Source organism: Peromyscus eremicus, chromosome 16_21 (genome assembly GCF_949786415.1).
Source record: "Peromyscus eremicus chromosome 16_21, PerEre_H2_v1, whole genome shotgun sequence".
In the NCBI taxonomy this organism is placed as follows: Eukaryota; Metazoa; Chordata; class Mammalia; order Rodentia; family Cricetidae; genus Peromyscus; species Peromyscus eremicus.
In genome coordinates, this window is record NC_081432.1 from 21,802,509 (window position 1) to 21,827,959 (window position 25,451).

Here is a 25,451-nt window from a genome sequence, read left to right on the forward strand (position 1 = left end):
GGGAAGGTCTTTTGCCCCTACACTTGGCTGTGCTGGGGAAGGTTTTTTGCTCCACTCCTTAGCATTCCTCTAAAAGCCCTTTAGTAGAGACGGAAGGGGCTGGTGGGTTTTGACCCAGGCCCTCCAGAGGCTATCCTGTGTTTCTATCTGTCTCTCTCCCTTTATATTTCTACCTAATATTTCTCACTTCTCCCTGCTCAAGAGTACCCTGGTGGTAAAAGTGGGGGCTGGTTCCCCCACACATAGAATTCTCAATTTAAGTTAATTATTGAATCTCATTTTTGCCACATGGTGGCTCTGCTGTTAGTTGCAAAATTCTCGTAAGCATCTCCAAACATTCTTGGGTTTAGCTTTCAATCAGGAAATAAATGGTTATGGGTACCAAATATCAGCAACATAAGGACGATTCACCACCTCAGATAACTTGAGTCCCCAAATAGTTGAGATGCATTTTAGAACAATTTAAGGACCCATAGATTTCTTTTCTACTAACACATTGCAAACTAATGTAGAAGTTCATTGCATGTTAGATATACAGCCTAAAACAATTATCAACCAGATGTCTTGCTTTCGATATAAAAATAGAATCAACTCAAGGAATATTTACCTTTTTCTCAAAATCAAGGTTTGTATTATCTTTTCCCACCTGGTGATTGAGGAATTTAATCTCTGTGCTAAAATACAAGGAAGTCAAATTCTAAAATACATTAGTCATTTCAAACTATCACATGCAATCATGGAAACACACAATGTAAAATGTATTCAAAAATTCTTGTTATAGTAGGATATATGTGATGTGCACGCAGCCAAAGGTTTATGATGATACCACTTTCAAAAACCTTGACTTCACATTCAAATCAGTCATCCGTACAGAGTAAAACATCAAATATTAAGGCACAAAATTGGGAAAGGGACCCCTTATAGCTATCCTACTAAAACTCCCTTGTTCTACTGTGAGAAACCCTAAGAAGTGAAGCTTGGGACTACATGGAAGACTATAAATTATACAGCAGGGCTCTGATGCCAGGTGTTTCTTCATGGAATTTGTTCTAAACAAAAATCTAGAAAATGAATTTTTTTAATATAAGGGACTACCAATAAATTTTTATTGCTGTTCATTTGATAAAAATTGTTGAGGATCTATTAGAAGAGCATTTCATATCAATGCAAAAATTCATGAACTGATTTTGCAAAGAACAATATAACAATGTTTTTTTTTTGCTGACTGTAAGCAAAGAAGAGAACTGCGATAGAAATAAAGAATATAAATTCTAATAATATGAATATTAGTGTAACATTGACTCAAGGCACCTTATTATTAATTCTTGCTACCAGCGCTGCCAGGGAAGTCATTACTGAATTCCCTGCTAGTATAAATACCATGATGTACATATTTCTCTCCACTCTATAAGCCCTAAATTACTCAGAAGTCACTCAAGTTGTAAATTATCACCAGGAGTGGTGAGATTTCCCAAGTATCCAGCTGAATGTTCTGTCGAAATGAGTGAAGGACTCTTGCTCAATACACAAGCCACGAAACTTACCTTTTGCGAGCTCAATGACACAATGGAGAAACATCATGTGCAAAACATAGAACAATTTGTCAACCATGATGCAAGATCTCAATCAGCTCAATGGCATCAAATAAACCAGCAAAACCAAGAGGCCACGAGATGTCAAATTAAATGTTGTTATAATTTAGCAATATATATGGATGCAGAGATTTGATTTTAAAATACTCTAGAAGAAAATAATAATGTTATGTATATAGGAACATAGTAAGAATAAACAGAACTACACCATCTTGACCATTGTAAAGGCTGATGATTATTATAAGGTTTATTTTATTTATTATATTTTACATAATTATAAATATATAAACAACTATGTAATTAGATAATAAAAATATTTATTATATTTTTTTACTTGTATGTATCTTTCATAAAAAAAGAAAAAAATGAATATTTCTTAAGGTCATGTTTGGTCTTCAGAAGTTTCCTAAGTTTAAAAGTGATGCCTTATCAATTTGTGATATTTCCCTATTCTCAAAATTAGTTTATGGTATCCCTCTGCAGGAAGTTGCAGGCAGGAATACAAGCCACAAGAATGTGCCCTGCTGCTATCACACACAAGCATGTACAGATGGAAGATACAGCGGGCAACCTTGTATTTCTTCTCTCTAGATAGATATTGTGAGAACACTTTAATAGTCTGACTTTGAACTTTTTTCATGCACTTATCTAAGTCAGAGATGTTCACTCATAACTATATGTAACCAGACAAGGCTTTTAATAGAACCCTTGAAGTAAGCAGGTGGAACCAAAAATATTCCCAAGACTTGCTAATGTTCTGATGAAGATCAGAATATAATTGTAAATGTAGGTATGTATCTGAATATTGGAAGGGATTTGGTACAGGGACTACAGTGGCATTCTAGAAATATTACTTTATAATGTACGGAGCAACTCTATACTAGGGAAAACAACTTTTAAACCAGAACAAGAACTGTTAACAGAATATGGCATGCAACAGACAGACATGATATTGAAAGCTTAGTAGAATAGAATACTAAAGAATTTCAAACATTAGTAAATTCTGACTTTCCCTTAGTCATGCTGGTGACCTTTGATGTTTGTTTACTCTGGTACATACCCATAGCCAGCAAATCTAGATAGAATCAAAGGAAAATTAATATGTATAGATTCTCTGATCCATACTGAACAAATGTAGCTTATTCTTACTCACAAATCCTGGAAATTGCTAGGAAACAAAACCTTTAAAGGTCCAGAGGAAGGTTTATGGGTTCCATTTTACAGGTGAGTCCACATAAGACCCCGAGATGCCTAGCTGAAATCAATTTCAAATTCAGAATGTCAACTGATATATATATAATAAATACGTTATTTTCTAAATTATTCCAGAAAATGTTTTGAATTCGTCAAACTTAACTCCTAGAATGCTTAATCCAAATTTTCTAATATCTAGTCACTACGTAATTTTTACATTTCAATTTTGATTAAACTATTTGGCTCCACTGTCCTCCAAAGCTACATACAAAGATAGCCTCATTCCTTATCCCTCTCTAGAGCATCTGAATACAAATATACTTTTAGGAACATTTTTTCCTAGTCATTTTATCATCTTCTGTTCTTAAAGTCACAATATGCTTTGAATCCTAATATCATAGAGCTGCTTTCAAAGTTGAACTTTGGGGATGAAGACATAGTTCCACAGTTGAGTATGCTCTACTAAATGGTCATCCCTGAAAACATGCATATTGGTAGCATTATATGAACTGAACAGGTTACATTTAGGAATATATATTATGTACATATACATATATATGCAATAGCAATCAGTAAAAAAAAAATTAAGACGTGATTTCAAGGAGAGTAGGGAGGGATATATGAAGGGTTTAGGGGAGAAAAGGAAAGGGAGAAGTGTTGTGACCAAAGTATACTACCATAAAAATAAAAATATAAATCCAAAAAAAAGTATGCAATGCCTTTGCAGAAGAGGTGAGTTCAGTTCCCAACACATGTCAGGGAGCTCACAACTACCTATAACTCTAGCTCGAAGGGATCCAGTGCCCTCTTCTGGGCTCCATGGGCACCTGCACTCAAGTACACAAAGATACACACACACACACACACACACACACACACACACACACACACACACACAAATAAACTAAATAATAAAACAATCTGTGATTGGTAGTCCATACTTGGAATCTCAACAATTGAGAGGCTGAGGTGGGAGAATTTGAGCTCAAGACCACTCTAAACTACATACACAGTAAGATCCTGCCTCAAGAACAAATAAAATACACATTTTTAGAACTTAAAGTCTCATGAAATTGAAGAAAATGTCAGTACTAAATCCAAACTTAATTCCAGAATGTCGAACTCTTGATCTTACTTCCAAAACTTGACCCATAAAAGCTGTTGATGGCTTCGGTATTCTCCAGATTGCTGAGCCTATAAAACTGCAGAGTCAGTTGGGGAAAGCTGGATCAGTAGTTAAGAGTGCTTGCTGTTCTTCTAGAGGACCTGAGTTTTGTTCCCAGAACTCATGTCAGGCAAGTCACAAATACCACTACATGCATGTTTATAATTTTTTTCTGAGACAGGGTTTCTCTGTGTAGTTTTGGTGCCTGTCCTGAAACTCACTCTGTAGACCAGGCTGGCCTCGAACTCACAGAGATCCTCCTGGCTCTGCCTCCCGAGTGCTGGAATGAAAGATGTGGGCCACCACCACCCGGCTACATGTTCATAATTTTTTAAAAGAAGAAAGAACGTTTCTTTTAAAAATAAAACTAAGAATCCACCTTTAACCTCATTATCTCATACCTCTACTTCTAACCTTTTTTTTAATAATTTTTTTTGTCTAAAACATATGCAGAATTCAACCACTTCTGCTACCACACTGGCCCAAGACCACCACCTTTCTCTTTGTGAGAGCCCCCTTCTTGGCTTCCATCCTGTCCCCTGTTGCAATAACAGGACCAAGAATGATCATCTTAGCCAATGTGGACTATAGTAACAAAATGTCACGTGCAGTACAAACAACAGGCTTCCATTTCTCACAGTTCAAAGATCAGGAATATGTACCAGAACTGACTTCTGGGCAGAGCCTTAATAATGGCATGTAGACGGAGTCATTCTCCTGGATCCTCACATTGCGTAGAGCAGAGGGAGAAGAAACAAGTACACCCATGCCTCTTCCCATCTTTATAATCCCATGAACCTCATCATGAATGCTTCACCTTCATGATCTTATAAGGCTCTGTGTCTAAACATCATCACGCCAGAGATAGGGGTTTCAATATAGGAACTCGGCAAGGATGAAAGCCTTCAATCCAAAGAAATGATCCTTTAACAGACGATCTTTTTAATATGTCCATTCTGGGGGGGGGAGGTTTCTATCATTCCAGACTAACATTCTTATAAGAGTATAAACATCCATCCATAATCCAGTACCTAGGACCTCTGTGGCTTCATATCTAACGTCTCTAGGGCTGTCATCTCTGCTCTGGATTGATTGTCCTTCTTGAACTTCATCAAACACATGACCTGTTTCCACCTGGAGGTTTTACACTAGCCATTCTTCACCCTCTTCAAGTCGAATAAGCTCATCTCTTTCTTCAGTTTGCTGAAGCCATTTTCCTAGTGTCCCTAATCATCCTTTTTTAAATCATATCTGTTTTCTTTACACACCCAATCATCCTTATATTTTTCTTTCTTCCTATTGTCCACATTACATAGTCATGTTAATCACATTCGCCTTACTGTGACAAAATACCTCTGCAAGTGCAATTTCTAAGAGAAAAATGTTTACTTTGGTTCACATTTTCAAAGGGTCTCAGACCATCTGGTGGGGGAAGGCATGGCGGACTTTGTGACTGGGAACCCTATGGCAGAGGTTCGTCATATCATGACAGACTCAAAAGAAGAGTGGACAGAAGTAAAAGCTGGGCTACAGCCTTCAAAGGCCTAAATCTAGTAACTTCCTTTTATAAAACAAGTCTCAATTCTTAAAGGTTCTGCAGCAATACTAATTAAGAAACTTGTGTTTACACTGAAAGTGTCTGTTTCAATCATTTGAAATGCAAGTTTCAAATAGCATATACCTTTATTTTACACACTGATGTCCACATATTTGAAACAGTGTCTAGCACATAATGGTATTTGGACTATTTAGATGTTAAATCAATGAAATCTCCGAAGCCAGGTACCCTGAAGATATCCGATTTCAGTCTCGTTTTTTCACACCTTTATATTTGACAATCTGGTTTCATATTGGTCTGAAATTTGGCATTACATATAGCCACTTGATTCATTTGCTCAATTTAAATAAAATATGTTTAGCTATTCAAAGTAATGTTAAGTGCAGTTTTTAAAAAAAAAGTGTTTATGTAGATGATGCCATGTTTTACAATTGTATAAATCATAAGGCCTGAGATGAATTGGGGAAATTGAAGTTGTCGGGTAGTTTATGGTTAGTCCTCTCTGTGGTGACAATCACAAAGGAAGTTGCCAAGCGCACAGTGGGACATAATTTTGCCTATGTTGAAAAGCAAGACAGAAACAATCAGCTGGCTGCCGTCAACAAGGAAAAGAGGATAAACGTTGAAAACCACACCAGAAAATTAGTAAAATTGCTTATTATAATATAGTATTTTTTTTTTCCTTTTGAGTGACTACTTGGTATCTTTAGGTTAATTTCCACAGCCTTAAGTGATTAATGTGGCTTCGAATTGTTCTTTCCATCTTGGGATTTTTCAACTGGCATCATTGATGATTTTCCCTCTTCAAGAACTTTGTCACCTTGAACTAGGACAAACCTGGAGGGATGCCTACTTAAGAGCTGGTGCCTGGAAGGGACCACTCAGAGTGCCTCAGTGCAAGAACGGCAAGAAGACCTCTGAGAAATAGACAGGTGGTCAGCACGAAGGGGAAATAGCCATTTTAAGACCCCGGGAAGGAGCATGAGATCAGAACCATGGAGCAAGACAAGATGGGAAACCGAGACAGCAAGAAAAATGCTTGAAAATTAAGGACAAGATATGTAATACAAGAAATGATATTGACATAAATAATCCAAGAGTATTTGTCCCATGAAAAGCAACGTGAGATAATTATTTCCCCTGGTCTCCTCTGTGCTCCTGTCACAAGGGTATGAGGCACACGGACAAGTGAATGGCCCTGTGCAGCTGTTAGTCAAGAAGGATGTCTTCATCCAGACTTCCCAGTGTGAAGGAGGAAGGGTGAGCAGGAAAATCAGAGGCTTTCAATGCAGAGAAATGAGAAAGAAGCTATAAATACGATTCCCTTTAGGCTTTTTTGAGACATGCGAGTTGTGAAGTCCCATTTGGGATGTTAGATAATAAAGACTCGGCGTTATCCTTCTGTACTGTGCTGAGTTGAATATTTAAAAGCATATTTACTATTCCTGTGAAAATTATGGTTTAACCATGAAGACAAGACATCTCCGGGAAGAGTGAAGACCTGCTAATCATTTGATTTTTCTCCCACCTTTTCTACACATCATTTAAAAGTTCTTTCCTTGAAATTATTTCCAATCTCACTAATAGAGGAAATCTCTGTATTCAACGAGGAGTGTATAAGGTACCATTACATGTATTGTTCCTTCTAGAGACTCGGACCCTCCCAACCTGCTGGCACTCTGGCACTGACTCTCCTTGGGATCCGGTGGTAGACCTAGAGGAAGAGTAAGTAAACCAGGTACAGTTGTGTGCCTTTGCCTTGAAAATCGTAGATCCACTTCCCCTAAGAGACCCAGGAATGGGACTGACTTTTCAGAGCCCCTCACGACCACATGTCAGAGCCTAAGGATGGCAAAAGGGGGTAATAAAGAACTACGTTCCAAAGAGAGAGTAACAGGATGAGTATGACTGTACTACATCATGTACAAGTATAAAAATGTTGACGTTGAGCTATGTATAATTAATACATGCCATCAAAAACACAAAATTAAAAATTTCAGCAAATTTTATAATATAAAAAGACTACCGTTACATAATAAGCTTATAGTGTGGCTACTGTGTTTACGACAAAATATATTATGGATCTGAAATGTGTCGAGCACTGTTGTGCTAAAAATAACTGAGAGGCGGAAAGTGACCTCTTAGAGGTCACAACTTAGTATCAGAAATCTCCCTTCTCTCTCCTATTGAGAGAGCACTTGTTATTGTTGATTCCTTTTTAGTGGGTTTCTTAAACATACCTGTCCATCAAAAATACACCCTCTCTGTGGCCACACTCATGGAAGAAAGCTTAACTTTTTTCCCTGCCTCAGTAGATGTTCTTACACCCACATGCATATGGGCAGCATTAAATGGACTCAGTGGGTTTACAGAGAGAGGGCAGGAGAGAGAGGGAGAGAATATGAGCACATGAATTTGAATCAAGCAGGGTCGGAAGGGTTAGAGGAGGGATTGGAGGGGAGATTTGATCAAAATTCAATGTATGCATGTATGAAATTTTCAATGAAAAAAGAAAAGCACAACCTCTTCCATCCCCTTGAATCAGAACCTTGGGGAACGGGATAAGCTGTCTGAGTGTTTTAGATATAGTTACAACACCTATAAGTTCCAGGCAATCACTACATTGTCAACAGCATAACACCTGAGGGAGTGGCCTATGCCCGTGCGCCCTTTGATTATCATGATTAGCATTGACCAAACTGTTCACCCTTGGATAATATCAAAGTGGCCCCTAATTGAGAAGCAGCCAATTTACCTAATATAAACAAAGTATTGTAAAGAATAGTACTTATTTATAGACAATGGCAAACTCTGTAGTTCAGGTGTTATGCTTTGCTTTGGGGTAGAGAAACAATGAGCATTAGTTATTAGACATAGTCCACAGAACTAAAACATTAATTTTAAGTAGATAATGCAGAAGATGAAGGTATTAGAACTTTTCCCACTGAGTGTACTACCAAAAAACTATTCGCTGAAGCTGTTCTTTGTGAGTTTCCAACTGTTAATGCTGTCAATATTCAATATTAAAAGGCAACATCAGCACACGTAACAGATAATATTTGTTCGATATATGTGATGGACACTGAGATAAGCACTTTGGGATATCAAGATGGCACAGGAGTGAGGCTGTAGCCCAGGGCCCCAGTTCAATCCCCAGTACCATGATCAAAGACAAAAATACAACTCAGTATTCAAAATATGCCTGTGAAGTAATTTTACTATCATGTCCATTTTGCAGACAAGAAAACTGAAGCACAGAGAAGGTGAGAGGGCTGCTCAAGGCAACACAGCTGGCAAACTTAGAGACTAGCTGTTGCTTCCCCCTTACTCCCTCAGAGACAAAGGAAACTCACAGGGTCCTACTCCAGAGAACAAGAGTGAGTTCTGTACAGCTTCGCTACTTTCATTTCTTAGTCTACCTCACTTTCACCACATTCAGCGAGCACAGCAATGCCATTGGGAAGGAACTAGTGACTGTGAAGCCGCCTAAGACAGACTTGGTTCTTCCTGTAAGCTCTATCACTTCCTTGCCATATTCTGGAGCCTTGAGCTGGCGACCCCTTTGAGTCCCAGGTCCTTCACCTTTGAAATGTAGATTACAGTGGGACCTGCACGTTGTTGTCATTGTCAAAGATAAAACAGGGGGCCGGAGAGATGGCTCAATGGTTAAGAGCACTGGCTGCTCTTCTGGAGGACCCAGGTTCGATTCCCAGCACCCACATAGCAGCTCACAACTGTCTGTAACTCCCTCACACAGACATACATGCAGGTAAAATATTAACACACCAAAAATAAAGTAAAAATCTTTTCTAAAGAAGAAAATAAAATTATAAAAAAAAAGAAAAGCAGGGTGACCTATTCATTTAAAGAACTTAAAAAGCACTCAATAAATATTATTAGTGTAATAAACAGAAGTAAATCAATAAACTATGAATCAAATGATCTCTGGGTTCTAATACTAGCACTAAAAATGGTTTATTTCTCTTCTGATTAAAAAAGAACAAGAAAAAATAAAAGGGCCAGCAACCAAAACAAGCCCAGTCATAAGCCATTAAGCCAATTATAGCTTTTGTGGGGAAATCAGAAAAGCCACTAGACCTATTAATTTGTGTGTCATTAGTCATCCCCCCCATTGTAGAGCCGATGTTGTCCAGCGTCCTGAGACACCTTGCATAATATAATCACTGTGACTCCAAGAGGTCAAACAGGCATGCTCTTAATGCGGCTTTGTGAAAAGCTCAATAATTCATTTTATAAATTTCAGCTCAAAGCCTACACCGAGGTTAAGAAAAATGGACATTCGATCCGTGAACTTCACGTCAAGCGCTAGAAAAACTCTGGGAAGCACACGCTGGGCGACTCAGCAGACGCAGACAGTACAGACGCTGCCAAATTGTAAAACAAGACTTGGAAATCACGGGGGGAAAACGTTGCTAGTTATTGATTACGTTGACCATTCACTTCCTATTGAGCCACCCCAAAAGAATCATTCATTTTCCAGCCTGAGCCTGCTCATTTGCAAGATAAAAGAGAGCCAGCTCTGCACATGCCCATAGTGTTCCTCACCACTGGGGGCAGCTTTACATAAGACTGCATTCAGTGAAACTGAAGCAACAGTCCCAGCAGCTTTCAGAATGCCTGTCTGCAGGAGTGAGCTGAGCGTGTGCGCGGCGGCGGAACCGGGCTCTCCTGCCTTCTGGGCTCCAACGCAGCTCCGTGGCTGAACTGGGTGCTCATCGCCACGGGACCGCCGGGCTATGGAATACAGATGTGGCAGTACAGGTAGCCCCACGTCGCCTAGAGGAATACATCATGGGTTTTGAGAAGAAATTGTAGAAGCCAATTTTTTTTAACACACACACACACACACACACACACACACACACACACACACTGTAAAGATGCAAAAACGTAATATCCATGAAGATCCTATTACCTAGGAAGACTCGGATGTTTTGCTGCGAATGCGGTGTTGGGATTTATTTGTTCTTGGAGTGTTCTGCATGGCTGGTAAAGAATAATGTTCCAAAATCGGTCCATCTCCCAAGGGGTCCAATTTTTCTTCCTGGGTGTCAGCGAGCCCTGACTCACTACCCTGCAGCTGACAGGGGCTGTCATGCAGGCGGCCCCTAAGCCAAAGCAAAAGACCTAAGGACGGCCTTTGAACAATACAAAGGATGGGTATGTTTTGTCAATTTTCTTCTTTCCTTCTTAAAAAAAAAAATGGGAAAAAAAAATCTCCTAAGTCTATGTAATAATTCTGCTTTAATTGTTTTAAAGATTATCTTTCTCTGGTCTAAGACTATCAATTTGATAACCAGTGGACCTATTTCCATGTTTAACTATTAGAAATATACAGCATCCTTATATTACGAAGGTGATATTTGGTGCTAAATGTTTTCTAAATGTTTACATTTCTAAATACGGTCATTGGGGGCTAGTTTTGCTTGATTTTTTTTAAAAATGCATTCTTTTTGGGGGGATAACTTTTCTAAGTTGTTTTTATTTCCAGGTTTCAATGTAATTAGGCTACTGCGCGGATCAGCTGTAGCGGTGGTCCTAGCCCCCACTGTCTTTCTGACCATGCTCTCTTCTGCTGAACGAGGATGCCCTAAGGGTTGTAGATGCGAGGGCAAAATGATATACTGTGAATCTCAGAAACTGCAGGAGATCCCCTCAAGCATATCTGCCGGTTGCTTGGGTTTATCCCTTCGCTACAACAGCCTCCAAAAACTTAAATATAATCAATTTAAAGGGCTCAATCAGCTCACCTGGCTCTACCTTGACCATAACCATATCAGCAATATTGACGAGAATGCTTTCAATGGGATACGCAGACTCAAGGAGTTGATCCTGAGTTCCAACAGAATCTCTTATTTTCTTAACAACACCTTCAGACCTGTGACCAATTTGCGGAACTTGGATCTGTCCTATAATCAGCTCCATTCTCTGGGATCTGAACAGTTCCGGGGCTTGAGGAAGCTGCTTAGTTTACACCTCCGCTCCAACTCATTGAGAACCATCCCGGTGCGGATCTTCCAAGACTGTCGCAACCTGGAACTTCTGGACCTGGGGTATAACAGGATCCGAAGTTTAGCCAGGAATGTCTTTGCTGGCATGATCCGACTCAAAGAACTTCACCTGGAGCACAATCAATTTTCCAAGCTCAACCTGGCCCTTTTCCCAAGGTTGGTGAGCCTTCAGAACTTGTACATGCAGTGGAATAAAATCAGTGTTATAGGGCAAACCATGTCCTGGACTTGGAGTTCCTTACAGAGGCTTGACCTGTCTGGTAATGAGATCGAAGCCTTCAGTGGACCTAGTGTCTTCCAGTGCGTCCCCAATCTGCAGCGCCTCAACCTGGATTCCAACAAGCTCACATTTATTGGTCAGGAGATTCTGGATTCTTGGATCTCTCTCAATGACATCAGTCTTGCCGGGAATATATGGGAATGCAGCAGGAATATCTGCTCCCTGGTAAACTGGCTGAAAAGTTTCAAAGGGCTGAGAGAGAATACAATCATCTGCGCCAGTCCCAAAGAGCTGCAGGGGGTAAACGTGATCGACGCGGTGAAGAACTACAGCATCTGTGGTAAAAGCACCACCGAGAGGTTTGACCTGGCCAGGGCGCTCCCCAAGCCCACGTTTAAGCCCAAGCTCCCCAGGCCCAAGCATGAGAGCAAGCCTCCGCTGCCCCCCACGGTGGGAGCCACCGAGCCCAGCCCAGAGACAGATGTGGACACGGAGCACATCTCCTTCCATAAGATCATCGCGGGCAGCGTAGCCCTCTTCCTGTCCGTGCTGGTCATCCTCTTGGTCATGTACGTGTCCTGGAAGCGGTACCCCGCCAGCGTGAAGCAGCTGCAGCAGCGCTCCCTCATGCGAAGGCACCGGAAGAAGAAAAGGCAGTCGCTCAAGCAAATGACTCCCGGCACCCAGGAATTTTATGTCGATTATAAACCCACCAACACGGAGACCAGCGAGATGCTGCTGAACGGAACGGGACCCTGCACCTATAGCAAATCAGGCTCCAGGGAATGTGAGGTATGAACCATTGCGATTTAAACACAAAACAAAACACACACAGAGAAAGAGAGCGAGCGCGCTCTTAAAAGCTGGGAAAATAAGTGGTGCTTTATTGAACTCTGCTGACTATCAAGGGAACACGGTGCCCCTCCCCTCCCCCTCCCTCTCCCTGTGCTGGCAAGGGCCTTCCCTGTCTCTGAGAGTGTGTTCATAATACTGGTCATTTTCCTCCCATAAATAATCAACCCATTGAAATTTAAATACCACAATCAATGCGAAGCGGGAACTCTGGTTTAACACCATGCCTATTGTGTAAGACCCTTTATGGATTTCATTAACATCACACTTGTTTCCAGGAAAAAAAAAAATTCTTTTCCTGAGTGACCCCCACACCTGCTCTTCTTCTCCACCTGGGAGGGTCCGTCTTCAGCTCTGGGTGTTTTGCAGTTCATTGGCAAAGCCAGAGGCGGAAAAAAAAAAAAAAAAAGGAGGCGGAATCCCGGGACCTTGGAGGGTTGACTGAATCTGAGGAGATGACTTGATTATGGCACACTCTGGAGACTGGGGGTGAGAAACAATGCCTGCCTTTCAAAGAAAGTCCCAGAAAACTATCCCGGGGTGGGGGTGGGGGTGGGGGGTTAGAGCAGGTTCCTGAACAGTTTCCAGGGATTCGGAAATCACAGGGCACGCAGACAGACAAGTGTTAAAGGGTTGACGCAGATGACTGCAGAATACGAGGAGACAGTGGAAACACCAAGTTTGAGACATGCAGCCTTATCTTACATCCCCATCCCTGTAAAATCCAACGGAACGGTTCACTATCAATTCCCTCCCAGCCCGTGTGTTCCCTAAACATGTTGATTCGTTACACAACCACACCGTTAGATAGGCACATCCGAGGAAGCAGACTGTCCCCTGGAAGTGAGGGAGTTCAGAGACAAGGCTGGCTGGTGGAAAGCACCTTCTCACACACGCGTGTGTGGCTGGGACCTTCCCAGGATAGGTCTCTTTGCAGCTTATTTTCCAAGACCCCAGGGGTAGTTAATAGCATCCTGAGCTCTGGGCTGTCCTGGTCAGGGTTTGTGAGGCTGTCCTGTAGTGTCCTGTGATGTGTTCTCCACACACCAGACCCCTAATGACTGACACTTCGTTCAGATGTCTGAACGTGCTTCTCCAACGGCATCCCCGGGAAGGATGCATAAAGTCAACCCTGGAGGGGAAATGGACTGACACGGTGACAGTTCGCCTTTGGTTTGCTGCTGTTGACATCACGGTGTCCCTGTGCTCATCTGTAATGTAACTCATCCATCAGTGCAATTCTGTACAGAACCTGTTTGGCAGCCTGCAAGCTGCATGCATGTTTTTATGTCATTGGTGAAAGTGTGTTGACTGCAGCACGGATGCCACGCCCTCTGTGTTTGTGAGGTTTGGGGAAAATACGTTTATTCTGTCACCCCCTTTTGTCCTCTCTCTCAGAGGAACAGTTTTAGTCTGGGAGCAGACCATAATGATTTTCACATTAAGGATGGTTCATCTTATGACTGGCCAGGCCTTACATCTTTGACTACATCCATATTCTTTCAAAAGAGTTGCTGAATAATAATAATAATAATAACAATGGCAAAGAAAAAGTGAATGGCTATTTCTTACTAGCATTTTTATAGAGTATGGAGGTCTTCCATAGGCTGTGACGGAAAGTCTAGACAAGTCAACATGAAATATAACAGCAAGGAATCCAGATTATTAAAGCCATATTTCTGTTAGCAATAAGGAAAAGCAACGTTTTGAGTGGATGTCTCAAGGTACTTTGAGGAGACCCAGGTGCCAGCTCAGAAAGGCATCATGAGTACCTGTTTACCCATGACTAACCATTGAGTATACATTTGCTAATGACAAATGGGCACAGAGTCCCAGTGGATTACTAATGCAGATACATCTTACAGTACTATGAGCTGGGGGAGCGAACTGAGATGGTTTTCATTGAAATTGTAATTTTACATTTTTCTATACTGTCAGTGAATACATATTCCATCTAAATTTTTCCTTTGGTCAGCCTCATTTTCATCTGTACTATGAAGATGACTGTAATAATTAAATGCACTGTTGAAGTGAAAAAAAAAAGCCCATTTCTATTCTTTTACTCGACCCTCTGCTTTATTTATCACGGGAAACAAATACGTCTATTCAAGGCAACTGATGACTATATATATATATCTTTTTAAATTTTCTCAAATTATTAATGCTGCGATGCCACTAAGATAGACAAAACAGGTTTGCTGCATCAAAAAGTCTATCTAAGACTCAAAACCACTTGGTATGTGAAATTGATGTAAATGAATGAGCAACATCTTGAAGGCTGTTCATTTTTAATGCCTCGCTCTACCTGGAGATGTACTGACTGATTAAAAAAAAAAAAAGCAAATGAAAGGCCTTAGAAATGACAAAACACATTTTGATTCAGGGCATGAAATTACAAGGGGAAAAGTTTTAAACACATGTCTCTCCTTTGTGAAGGACTCTTTTTCCAACTGTCACATGCTCTAAGAACCAATCTGTGGCTCCTATGGCTAGAGAGTTCTTCCTTCACCATGTGGCACATGACAAGGCCAGCTGGCGAGCTGGTCAGAAGTTGCTGTCCTTGTGTCTGCCCATGGCACGTCCACACCGTATACCGAGGATCTATTTCTCTAAGTATTTAAAATGTACTTCATATTGGAGAAGAATCCTTGCTATTCATTTTTTTTTTTTTTTCTATTGCGAGTTTACATGAACTGTGGCCCCATTTCTGGAGCTGCTCCGTGGAGACCCACGGATGCGGAAGCGGGTCTCAGTACCTTTAATGCTCTCTCAAAACAGAGAGCACATGGAGTTTAGTCTTTTGCACTGGATGTTTGTGGTTTGTGATTCGTGTTTGTTTTTCATTTGTTTATTAACCTCACCACGCAAGATGAGGAGGCAGCAGAGGCAATGCCCTCAGTCAGGGACTTAAGCAATGTTATGCAAGATATAGTCATTTTAAATGACTTTGTACCTTCCAAAGATGTTAACATGACATCTCCCCAAAGATTTTCAACCATTTTTTTAACTTGGTTTGGTGAGTCAACTACCTAAGTAGACGTTGGCAATGCTGATTTCTATAGAGTAGCACTGACCTCTAGTGGCTGATTCGAGTAACCACAGCTGTTCAAACATTTTTAGCTTTTTTTTTTTTTTTCCTCTCTTTCTTTTGTGAACTTATTGGCCCCATAGGTTTCTCTGCTCTGTGCATGATACTTAACGTTAGCTTTCCTGTGAAGTATAATTATTATCCATGTTATCAGAATTATGTGTGCTTACATATTTTCTCAGCGATAATAGAAATAGAAGTCATAAAACTGGTATTGAGAGATAGAAGTAAATACCCAAAGACACAAAGCAAGCAGTAATGCAATAAAAATAGATAAATGCCTTAAGCATCTGTACTCATCAGTATTATCCAAAATAATCTGTAGTATTTTCTTTTAATGTGTTATTATTTTTCACTGTCAGGATTCGGAAATGTAGTGTAACTTAGGCTGGGAAGCAGATGCCCGTATTGATATTGAGAGAATCAGGGTCGATTCTTGCTGGTCAGTAGATGTGTGAGGCTATCCAGAGAGAGCGAGGCCTCCTCTTCGGCATGAGAACTGCTCTCTGGTTTGTTGATCATGTCAGTGACCTGTGCTTCGCCCCCCGGGGCTTTCTCCCTCCTTCCTCCTCTGCAGCCAGCTAAACAGTGGTGCTATTAGGCTCTCTGACAAGGATGGTACAGTCTAAGAGGCGATGATTCATGGATAATGAAATTATGCTCTCCTTCTGGGGAAGAAGAATGCAGCGTCACATTCACAGCTTTGGCAAGGGATGTTGGGATGCTGTAGGTGCACGGAGTGTCTCTTCCTTTGACATTTACCAATATGAGAACACAATTTGCTTATTTAAAATGTGGATTAGGCGAGCATCGGATAGGAGCGCTAGCCCAAAGCGGAAGGCAGAATGAGCTCCATACACAACAAATGAGAACTGAGCCATGATAAATGAAAATCTCAAAAGCCAAGGGGTCCCTCTCCTCTCTCTCTCTCTCTCTCTCTCTCTCTCTCTCTCTCTCTCTCTCTCTCTCTCTCTCTCTGTCCCCAGGATTCTCATTAGAATCCAGATCTAGCACCTCACTATCCTTGTATTCTCTTTGCTACACATGCTGAAAATGAGGGGGTATTTAGCAGAAACCATGTGCAAGAAAAATACTATCAGCAAATTTGAATAACAAACATCATAAGAGAAACAGAATACACGTGTATTATATAGTGTGTAGTAAATGACTCTTAAATACTAATCAAACACCATCACCCTATACAGACAAGTAAAAGTCACTGTGTCCTTAGCCACAGTAGTCCAACGAACTGGACCTGAATTTTACTTAGCCTCCAAGATCGTAAGTGATTTTGATAAGTGGGTAAACTATAATAAAAATACTACAAACAAAGGATACCAAAAGTAAATTGTCTTTCACGTGAGGAAAAATATCACAGTTGTGCATGGCAGAATAGAGAGCCTAGAAATTAAGACCCAATTCCATTTTCTCTAACCCTTGCTGTGTCAACTCAGGTACATTTCTCAGCTTTTTAAAATTGGAAGATGCCCACGCATAGACTAGTTTGCACTAATGACTGCTCATGGCTCATGGAAAAGTGAAAGTTCTCTTTTTTTCAAATGATCCCTGTTTATTTGTGTGTCTGTCTGTTTGTTCGTTTGTTTTTGAAATGTCACTTGGTGAGATGTTCCATTGTGTTTGCTGCTGTTCTGTGTTCGATGCAGGTCAAAAAGTGAAATCACTTGGCATCAAGGAATCTAGAACTTTCACCTTTTGACTCCCACCAGGATTAAGATTCTTCATGTTGAATTATCTTATGTCCATCTCAGGGAATAAGAGAAAAGCTAAGATTTCTATCAATAATCATATGCATGTACATATGTAGATGTGAGATATGTATATAATACAGAAATACCAACCAGAGTCAAAAATTTACCAACCCAAATCAAAATTTGATCTGCATCTCAAGTCAGACCAGAGGCTTTCCTCTGGTTGAGCCTGCCTGCCATTCCCCCCACAGCATCACTGAGCCTGTTGACTTTGTACTGACAAATAGGTTTATGTGGCAAGATGCCCCACTTCTGAGCAGCACTGGAATGGCCTGTGTGTTCTACAAGATTAGCACCTATTGCCATGTGGGTCATGGCACTGATGTCTGGGTTTCCATCCCATACAACCTGATGGAGGATCGGAACCCCTAGGGCCAGGACAACTTTTCCTTTGCTAGTAACTATGACCACTGGAAAGCAATGGAGTTTTTGAAAGAGGTCAATAAGAGAGATTTCTTTCATTCCTTTTATTTCTGAGAATTAAACCCTTAATCAAAGAAAGACCACAATCCCAATTCTTTCTCCACCAGCTGTTGCTGGTCACCGAGTATGTGGTTCACACATGTGATTCCAAAATTCTTATCATTTAAGTTAACGTGAACAGTCTTTGCTAGCTGAGTTCCTGTGACACAGCTAGAGAACAGAGAGAAATTTAAGAGATGTTTGCTGGCTTAAGTTCCTAGGGTGGCAGGTGAATGTTCCTGAGTTAGCTCTCCAAATCTTGTAAGGAGCACTATGGGAGCAGAAACATAGGGATGTCTAGGTCGCAGCAGAAGACTAAGCAGAGGGCATCTATATTAGATACCATCTTAGATACCATCCAAGAGCAGGGATGCTGTGAGGCAGCATGGGCTACCTCGGGGGAGAACAGAATAGGTTCTTCTGCCTTGCCCTTCCCAGCAAGTTCAGAAATCCTGACAGTTCTCTGTGTTTTCTTATTATTTTCAGGGGTCCCTCTCCTCCCTAGAAGATACTCTCTTTGCTTCTGTCTCTTAACTTGCTCTTCCCTTTGTGTGAAAGAGCTCACTATTCTGACATCACATGCACACAACACTTGCTTTCAGTGTATAAATCACTCCACTAAAGAGAGTACCAATAATCCAATGGAAAATGTATTTACATTAAAGGCTACATAAATAATTAAATATTACATAAATGAAAAGCCAACTGGCCCTTCCCTTTTTTTGCTCTAAAGCCTGCTAAACATCTCTATAGTGTTTTCTGATTTTCAGTGAAAAATAAAAAGGGGGATGATACAATTGAATCACTAGTCTTACAAATATCAAAGCTCTTTGCCAACCCAATTAACTAACTCAAAACAAGGAGGAAAGGACTTCAGGTGTGGAAGGCATCAGCTGTATTTCATCAGTTAAAAGCATCAATAACCAGAATTTTGTTCTCTTGGGGATGAAGAGTATGTTTTTTGGCCTCACGCGTTGAACAATAAAGCAAATTCTATATACATTCAGCAAAAGCAATTTCTGCCAAAGACCCGTTATTTCTTCTATTTTCCATCAAAAGCATAGGACTTCATTTAAATATAAACCCTTACTCAGCATTCTCGTTGCTGCAGTTTACTGGCAAATTGGGAAGACCCATCAGGCAGTGGTGTAAAGTCTGAGGAAGCTAAATATTACCATCCCGTGGACTTTGTGGCTCCATCTGACTGTTTCACTTACAGTTTTCCTTACCATTAATATTGATCTCTCGTATGTTCTGTTTCTCTCTTGTATGCCATTAATCAGAATGTCAGAAAGAGCATTAAAGGAACCTGCATATATCATACGTTATTGGGCAAATGCAGTAGCCTTGAAGACTGATGGGCGTGATAGGATTATAGCAACGAGTGCTACACTCCAACATTAATAACAGGAGCAGCACAAACAATGCTCTTTGAGGTCATTGTCAACCTAGGGAAAGGTTTTGTCCATCTTGCACAAAAATGTAAAGTACAAAGTACGATTCTTTTGTGTGCTGCCTTATGTCCATGGGAAGTCAAAGCAACACCTGTAGCTTGGGAGTTAAGTAGGGTTTTTAAAATGTGTAATACAGCAGAAGTCATATTGTAAATGTATTTTGTCTTCCACCAAGCTTGTCATTTGGTAGATGATGCTAAGAGATCCATATCATATAAATCCACATCTTATGCCTGTTCAACTTCATGGCACTTTCCTAAAGTAACTCCCACCTCCATTCAACCAAGGCATTATAACGCAAGTTATACACCTCCAATTCTCCTGCATACATGATTTCCAGTGATTTGCATGTGAGATTTCTGGCTGCTAACTAAATGTTAATCTGCCAGTCTTGTACTCTCCCCAGCTTCTGTCATCCACTCCTTCCCATTCATGTCATTAAAAGGCAACGTGCACTTAGTCATACATACACATATATGGAGAATCGGGTAGTAAAATACAAAATTCTATATGTACTTTCATAGGCTCTACTCTGCTCACTTTTATGGTCTTATACACTTTGATGTGTGAGGTCTTTATTAGTTTACACTAAAACGCAAAAAAACGTCAAGGGAGCTATAAATTAAAAAGGAAAGGTCATGGTAGATTTTTATAATTGTCTATAGACTCTGACCACATATTTCATTTCAAACATAACCCCAGTGATGGACATTCTGTACCTAACCCTCTTGATGACTGATTTGCTCTCCAAGGTTGTCACTGGGATCTTGAATCTGGAGTTTCACATTCCTTCCACTTCCCCACTTCAGGGAGTTTTCTGTTTGTTTTGTGTCATGGTTGAACCGTTCGGGAGCCTGGGCTTCCTCTCTCCGTGCAACCTAGAGTCAGGTGTGGGTTAGCTGCCTTTTGTCTTCCAGGTCTCCCATGAAATTCTCCATTTAAAAAGACCAACTGTGTTGAAATCCCTCCATCTAGTAGGTCCTTATGCCTGACTAAATGTCTCTTCCCAGATCGAGAGCAAATATGCCATCCAAGGATCCCAGAGCACTTTTGTTTATAAAAGGACACACTCTTGCCTTAGCTAAAGGTAGGAAGGAGTATGCTAGGAGGAGACATGAGCAGAGTGAATTTCCACGCTATGTCTTCTCTTTGCTCCGTCCCCCTCGCTGAAGAGGTAGCTTGGTATGCTAGTAGGAACATGGGCTACCGATCCTTAAAGAACTACTTTGAAATCTTGTTCTGACATCTAATAACTGTGTGACTTTTACTTTCAGTTTCCCTGTTGGAAAAAATATATATATTAACTGATAAAAACCATCATGGAACAGTTACAAAAGGGTCAAAAGCCAACATGTTGTAAAAATACATTTATGCGCTTTTTTCTACTGCATGTCATGTATTACTTAATTGGATAGTCAAAAGATACTACTCCAGGATAATGCAAACAAAAACCCCAGCAGAGATTTGACACATAATCAGGACTCCCTCCTCTCTTCATGCTCTTTAATATCTAAGTACGCTCGTGCATCTTAACAGTCATATCTCAATAAATTTTAATTAGGATGAGATTTCCATTAAACTCAAAAGAAAGGCTCTAAGCTCTGATAAGTTCAGACATGGGCACATGACTAGTACTGAAGAGCTGTGTGTGTGACCACAATCCTCAACCTCCAAAAGAAGCCAAGCCACCTCTGCCTTCATGTTGGGCCCTTTCCCCCTCTCTGGCACAAGCTGGTTCTTGAAACACCAGGTGCTTTGCTGCCTCTGCAACTCCTGCTCATGGACTGTACTTTCTTCTGTGAAAAATGCCTTTCCTCCTCAGATCCTCAACCATCTCAGCCCTGGGAGGACACAGCCAGCTTCTACTTACTCTAGACCCCATTTTCTGTGCTTTAAACCTAGGACAGAAACCATGTCACAGGCTGCTTGAGTTCTTAAAATGTTGGCATTTGTCTTCTGAGCAAACAGATCTTCTCTTTTCTTAATTCTTCTAGCATTAATTGGTACAGACTTTTCTGGCCATTGTGATAAAGTACTGTTACAGACAACTCAGAACAAATACCGACTTTTTGGAAGCTTAATTGCATCAGTCTCATAATATATATATATATGATATATATATATATCATATATGATATAACCTCATATATATGATATAACCTATTCTGCTGCATATATTATTCCATTTTATCACAGGCAATTTCAAAACGCCCTCTTTTAATAGTAGAGTATAGGCAATTACGTTCAGTTGTAAAATTGTTTCTATGATGGGAATGATCTGACAGTGACTTTTCCTTACGATAGTTCTCAGGACTTCTAATGTTCTCCACAGTATTTGAAAGTTAAAAACAGCCTTTAACAACCCAAGAAATCGTATTTTATTTAAATTACTTCACTGTGTTTTAGTGGAGGTGGGGTGCCTGCCTTCTCTTGGACCACCTATTCCTGGAAAATGTCCTCTGATCTTGAGTTTAGATGGCTATTTATCTTGGTCTTTGTATAGCTCCTACTTTGGGCACATTCTGAGACCTCACCTCTCTTCCCATTCAAAAGGGGGCATCCTACTCTCTCCCCAGGAGCTAGGCTGTAGGGCCTCAACTCTCTGATCATACATGTTTCCAAAGAACTATATAATTGGTGGTTCCAAATTTTAAAGACTTGTGGTGGTGTTCATCTTTGTCTTCATTTCTGAAAAAAAAAATCAACTGTGCAGAAAGCATATGAATCACAGGGGATCAAAGGCCTCCTCATGGCTTCATCCTCTCCATTCCATCCATGCTTGACTCTGTTATGAATTTCTTCTTTCTCATCTCCACGGCAGATGTTTTCCTTTTTGTCGCTCTATCCAACTTTTATGTATTAGCTTATATACATGACTTGAACGTGTACCTTCAGATCGTAATAAAAGGAAACCAGTAATGATGTTTAAACTCTTAGAAAACCAATAATTAAAATGATACAGTCTAATAATTTAATGAAATAGAGAGTAAAATATTCTATTTGTATTCAAGATCTTTGAGGCTCTAAATGAAAAACTGTAATTTTGTAAATTGCAGCTTAATTCAGAGTAGAAACCACATTCTCCCTACTCCATGCTTATGTCACGATTTAGTTATGGTTTATAAGGCAGAGCAGACATACAGGCTATTATTTTCCATGTGAGGTGTTGCTCAGGTTCAGCATTGTGATAAAAGTTGCCATCAACAGAACAGATTGATCTTTGGGACACTTTGGTACATTTGTAATGGGAAGGTGGTAATGCAACCTTTTCTTCATAAACACTTACGGCCATAAAAATCTCCAAGAGTCCCATAGTGTGTTTTCTTGCTGTCTGCCTATGATTCCAAGCTAACCTAATTTTAAATCTTCCAATAACAACTTCCCTCTGTCTGTCTCAGCCTATCCACCCGAAGGTTACAGTACAATCACCTCATCCTTTTAAATCCATGTCCCTCTTGCTCCAGACAGTTCCCAGTGTCTGCATTATTATTGTTTTCACTTCTTACAAACTTTTGCGCCCGTGTTAAAGATGAGGAAAGGTGGGAATGGTTGGGTTTTATAACCATTTTTATTTTCAGTAACAAATTACGCTGGGACAAACCCAGGTAAAGTGCCGCTGTGCAACCTGAGTGCATGCAAAATATTGTTCAGCATTAATCTCCTTTCAAATGTTTGCATTAATCTCCTTTCAATTTAACAATTTTACATGAAATATCTGAAAACAACAAAATGAAAAAAATCAGGTGATTAACTAACCTGTAGCCAGTCATAAGGCAAGAAATATTCTGGAAATACTCAGCAGCTTTCCAGGGGAGACTCTCAAATAATATTCCAGAGATCAGATTTTTACATAACACCTTTAACCACAGCTATTTCCTCATATTAAACTCAGTCTTCAGATTCAGCAGCACACTGTGCAGAAATAATGAATGGTTAAATTATCCATTTTGTTGGCTGAGCTCTGAGTGGCCCACTGATGAGTTTAAGGAAGGGGAGGGAACCCTGTCTGATCCTCCATTTGTTTTTCAATTGTTCCCAAGGAAAGATGCTTTCTCTGGTGATATGACAAAATGATTTAGGTTTCTAAGAGTTTCTGTGTGCCCCAGGAATAGCATGAATACTGCTGCAACTATGTTCTAGTTCCAAGTGCTGTAAAGAATGCAAGCAAGCTTGCTTCTGGGTTTTAGAGTTCATTAAACCTCCTCCACCTGTAATTTAAGGAAAAAAGCGGGGAAGCCCCAAACTCTTCAAGAACACGGAGGAAAGGCAGTTTAGGAAAAAGAAGTCCTCTGTGTATGCAGGGAGGTGCTTCACGAGGCAGACAGCTACACCACAGTGAAGACAACATTTCCTCAGCTGATTCAGTTCATTAAAATGCACAGTTACAACAGGCTTCCTTAGAGCCTGCAGCTGAATGACCGGAGTCTCCATTTTACTCCAATGTCACACAGAACGTGATGAGGCAAACACGCTGCCCAAATGCAATTCAACTCGCTAAAACCCAGCACTGTAAACACCAAATACATTTCTCAGGCGCATTTTCAAAGATGCTAGCATGATTTATGACAGAAGGGGAGAAGTCATTTGCAAGCAGGCACTAGCAGGAGAATATCCTAGCTTCCTCTCAGGGTAGTTTTATGTACAATTCGTAGCTAAATCTGAAGGGTGGGGGTCCACTCCGAATGCAAGGATCCTCTCCTCTTTACTTCCAAATGTATGGAATTTGAATCTGATAAACAGCCTCTATCGGCTGCGGGAATTTATGAGTTATATGAAAACTCAAAGGCCACAAAAGCGATTTGTCAAATAAACTGCAGAACACAGTATCAGTCTGCAAGGCTCATTTGCAGACCTCAAGATGAGCCGGGGAAGTGGGGGGCGGGGGGGGCGGGGTTTGCCAACAGCTGCAGCCTTGACTGCACTGGCTGTGCCAGCCAGAATTCAAGCTGAGTGAGTCAGAGCATGGCTCGAAATGGGGCTGGCAAGTGAAATTAAGAGAGAAAAAAAAAAAAAGATTAAAAGGACAGAAGTGGTTTTTATATGCAAGCACTTCTGAAATCAGTCCATCAGTATTTGCAGAGTCAGACTCGTATAGATGAGACCTGAGGAACTGTAAAGGTGCTCCAGTCGAATCACTGCATTGGAGGCCTGGCTTTTATTCCCTGGGGTTGGAGGGAGCTGGAGTTAAGTCCAGCGTTTGGTTGGGTTGGTCTAGCAACGTGAGATGGCAACTGTTTTATCGTCTGTAAGACACTGCTTCATGACCCAAGACGATGCTGAAGGTACACAGAGATGAAGTTAGCTCCTGGGCTCAGCAGGTGCCAAGTGAAAGACCTTTGCCCTCTCTGGGCAGGTGTGTGTTTGCCCAGAGCAGCAAGCTGATTTGAGTGGCAGAGGGGAAGGCCTGACATCAAACATTGAAGTTGCCAACTCAGCAATTTGCCGGTGATGACTACATGCCCCTGGGGTTCATCACATCCAACCTGTGAGGCTTCTTCCAGAAACTTGAAAGCACCCTGCAAACATGCGTTAATTGATTTCTTACTCTATGGTAGTTTTGCTTAGCACACAAGAAAGACTCTAATGCTGGTGTGGTTTCTGCTCACAGTATTATCTCCATTGAATCAGCATCACCAGAGAAACCATCTCTGTCATCCTCTAATCCTCAAACCCCAAACTCACTGTTCGTCCTGCTAACATAAGTCAAATGGCAGGAGGAATTTACCACCTACTTGACTATTTTTTTAATTGTGTGTGTGTGTGTGTGTGTGTGTGTGTGTATGTGTGTGTGTGTGTTCATATGCATAAGCACGTGGAGGTCAGAGGACAGTTTGCAGTAATCAGTTTTCTCTCCCCCCATCGTGTCAGTTTCCAGGATCAAACTCAGCCACTGTGTCTGTCAGCAAGCTTCTCACCAGCCCTTTAAAAATAAATGCTTTAAAAAAAAAAAAAAAAACCATAGTTGATTTCTGCTGTAAAACCTATATAGGAATTTGGAGGGACATATGACAAATATTTTTTTTCAAACTTCATGTGAAATGATGGCTATATTGTGCAAGAGTAAA

General features: G+C 40.6%; 2 protein-coding genes across 8 annotated transcripts in view; one reads left to right on the plus strand and one right to left on the minus strand.

The window, feature by feature from the left end:
* Lrrtm3 (leucine rich repeat transmembrane neuronal 3) overlaps positions 1-12,920 on the plus strand; it is a 43,494-nt gene extending 30,574 nt beyond the window's left edge. The window contains exons 2-3 of the mRNA XM_059243832.1: positions 9,774-9,904; positions 11,022-12,920. Coding sequence (XP_059099815.1) covers positions 9,774-9,904; positions 11,022-12,559 — 1,669 coding nt within the window. The 3' untranslated portion in view covers positions 12,560-12,920. The remainder of the gene's footprint in view (positions 1-9,773; positions 9,905-11,021) is intronic.
* Positions 1-25,451, minus strand: part of Ctnna3 (catenin alpha 3) — a 1,349,586-nt gene that overhangs the window by 826,898 nt on the left and 497,237 nt on the right. Inside the window, exons 7-8 of one of the 7 annotated variants that reach the window (XR_009383447.1) lie at positions 23,143-23,298; positions 21,757-22,275 (exon numbers count right to left, since the gene is read on the minus strand). The exons of the other annotated variants lie outside the window; for them this stretch is intronic. The gene's annotated coding sequence lies outside the window, so the exon portion shown is untranslated. Of the gene's footprint in view, positions 1-21,756; positions 22,276-23,142; positions 23,299-25,451 lie in introns of those variants that run through there. 7 annotated transcript variants of the gene reach the window in all.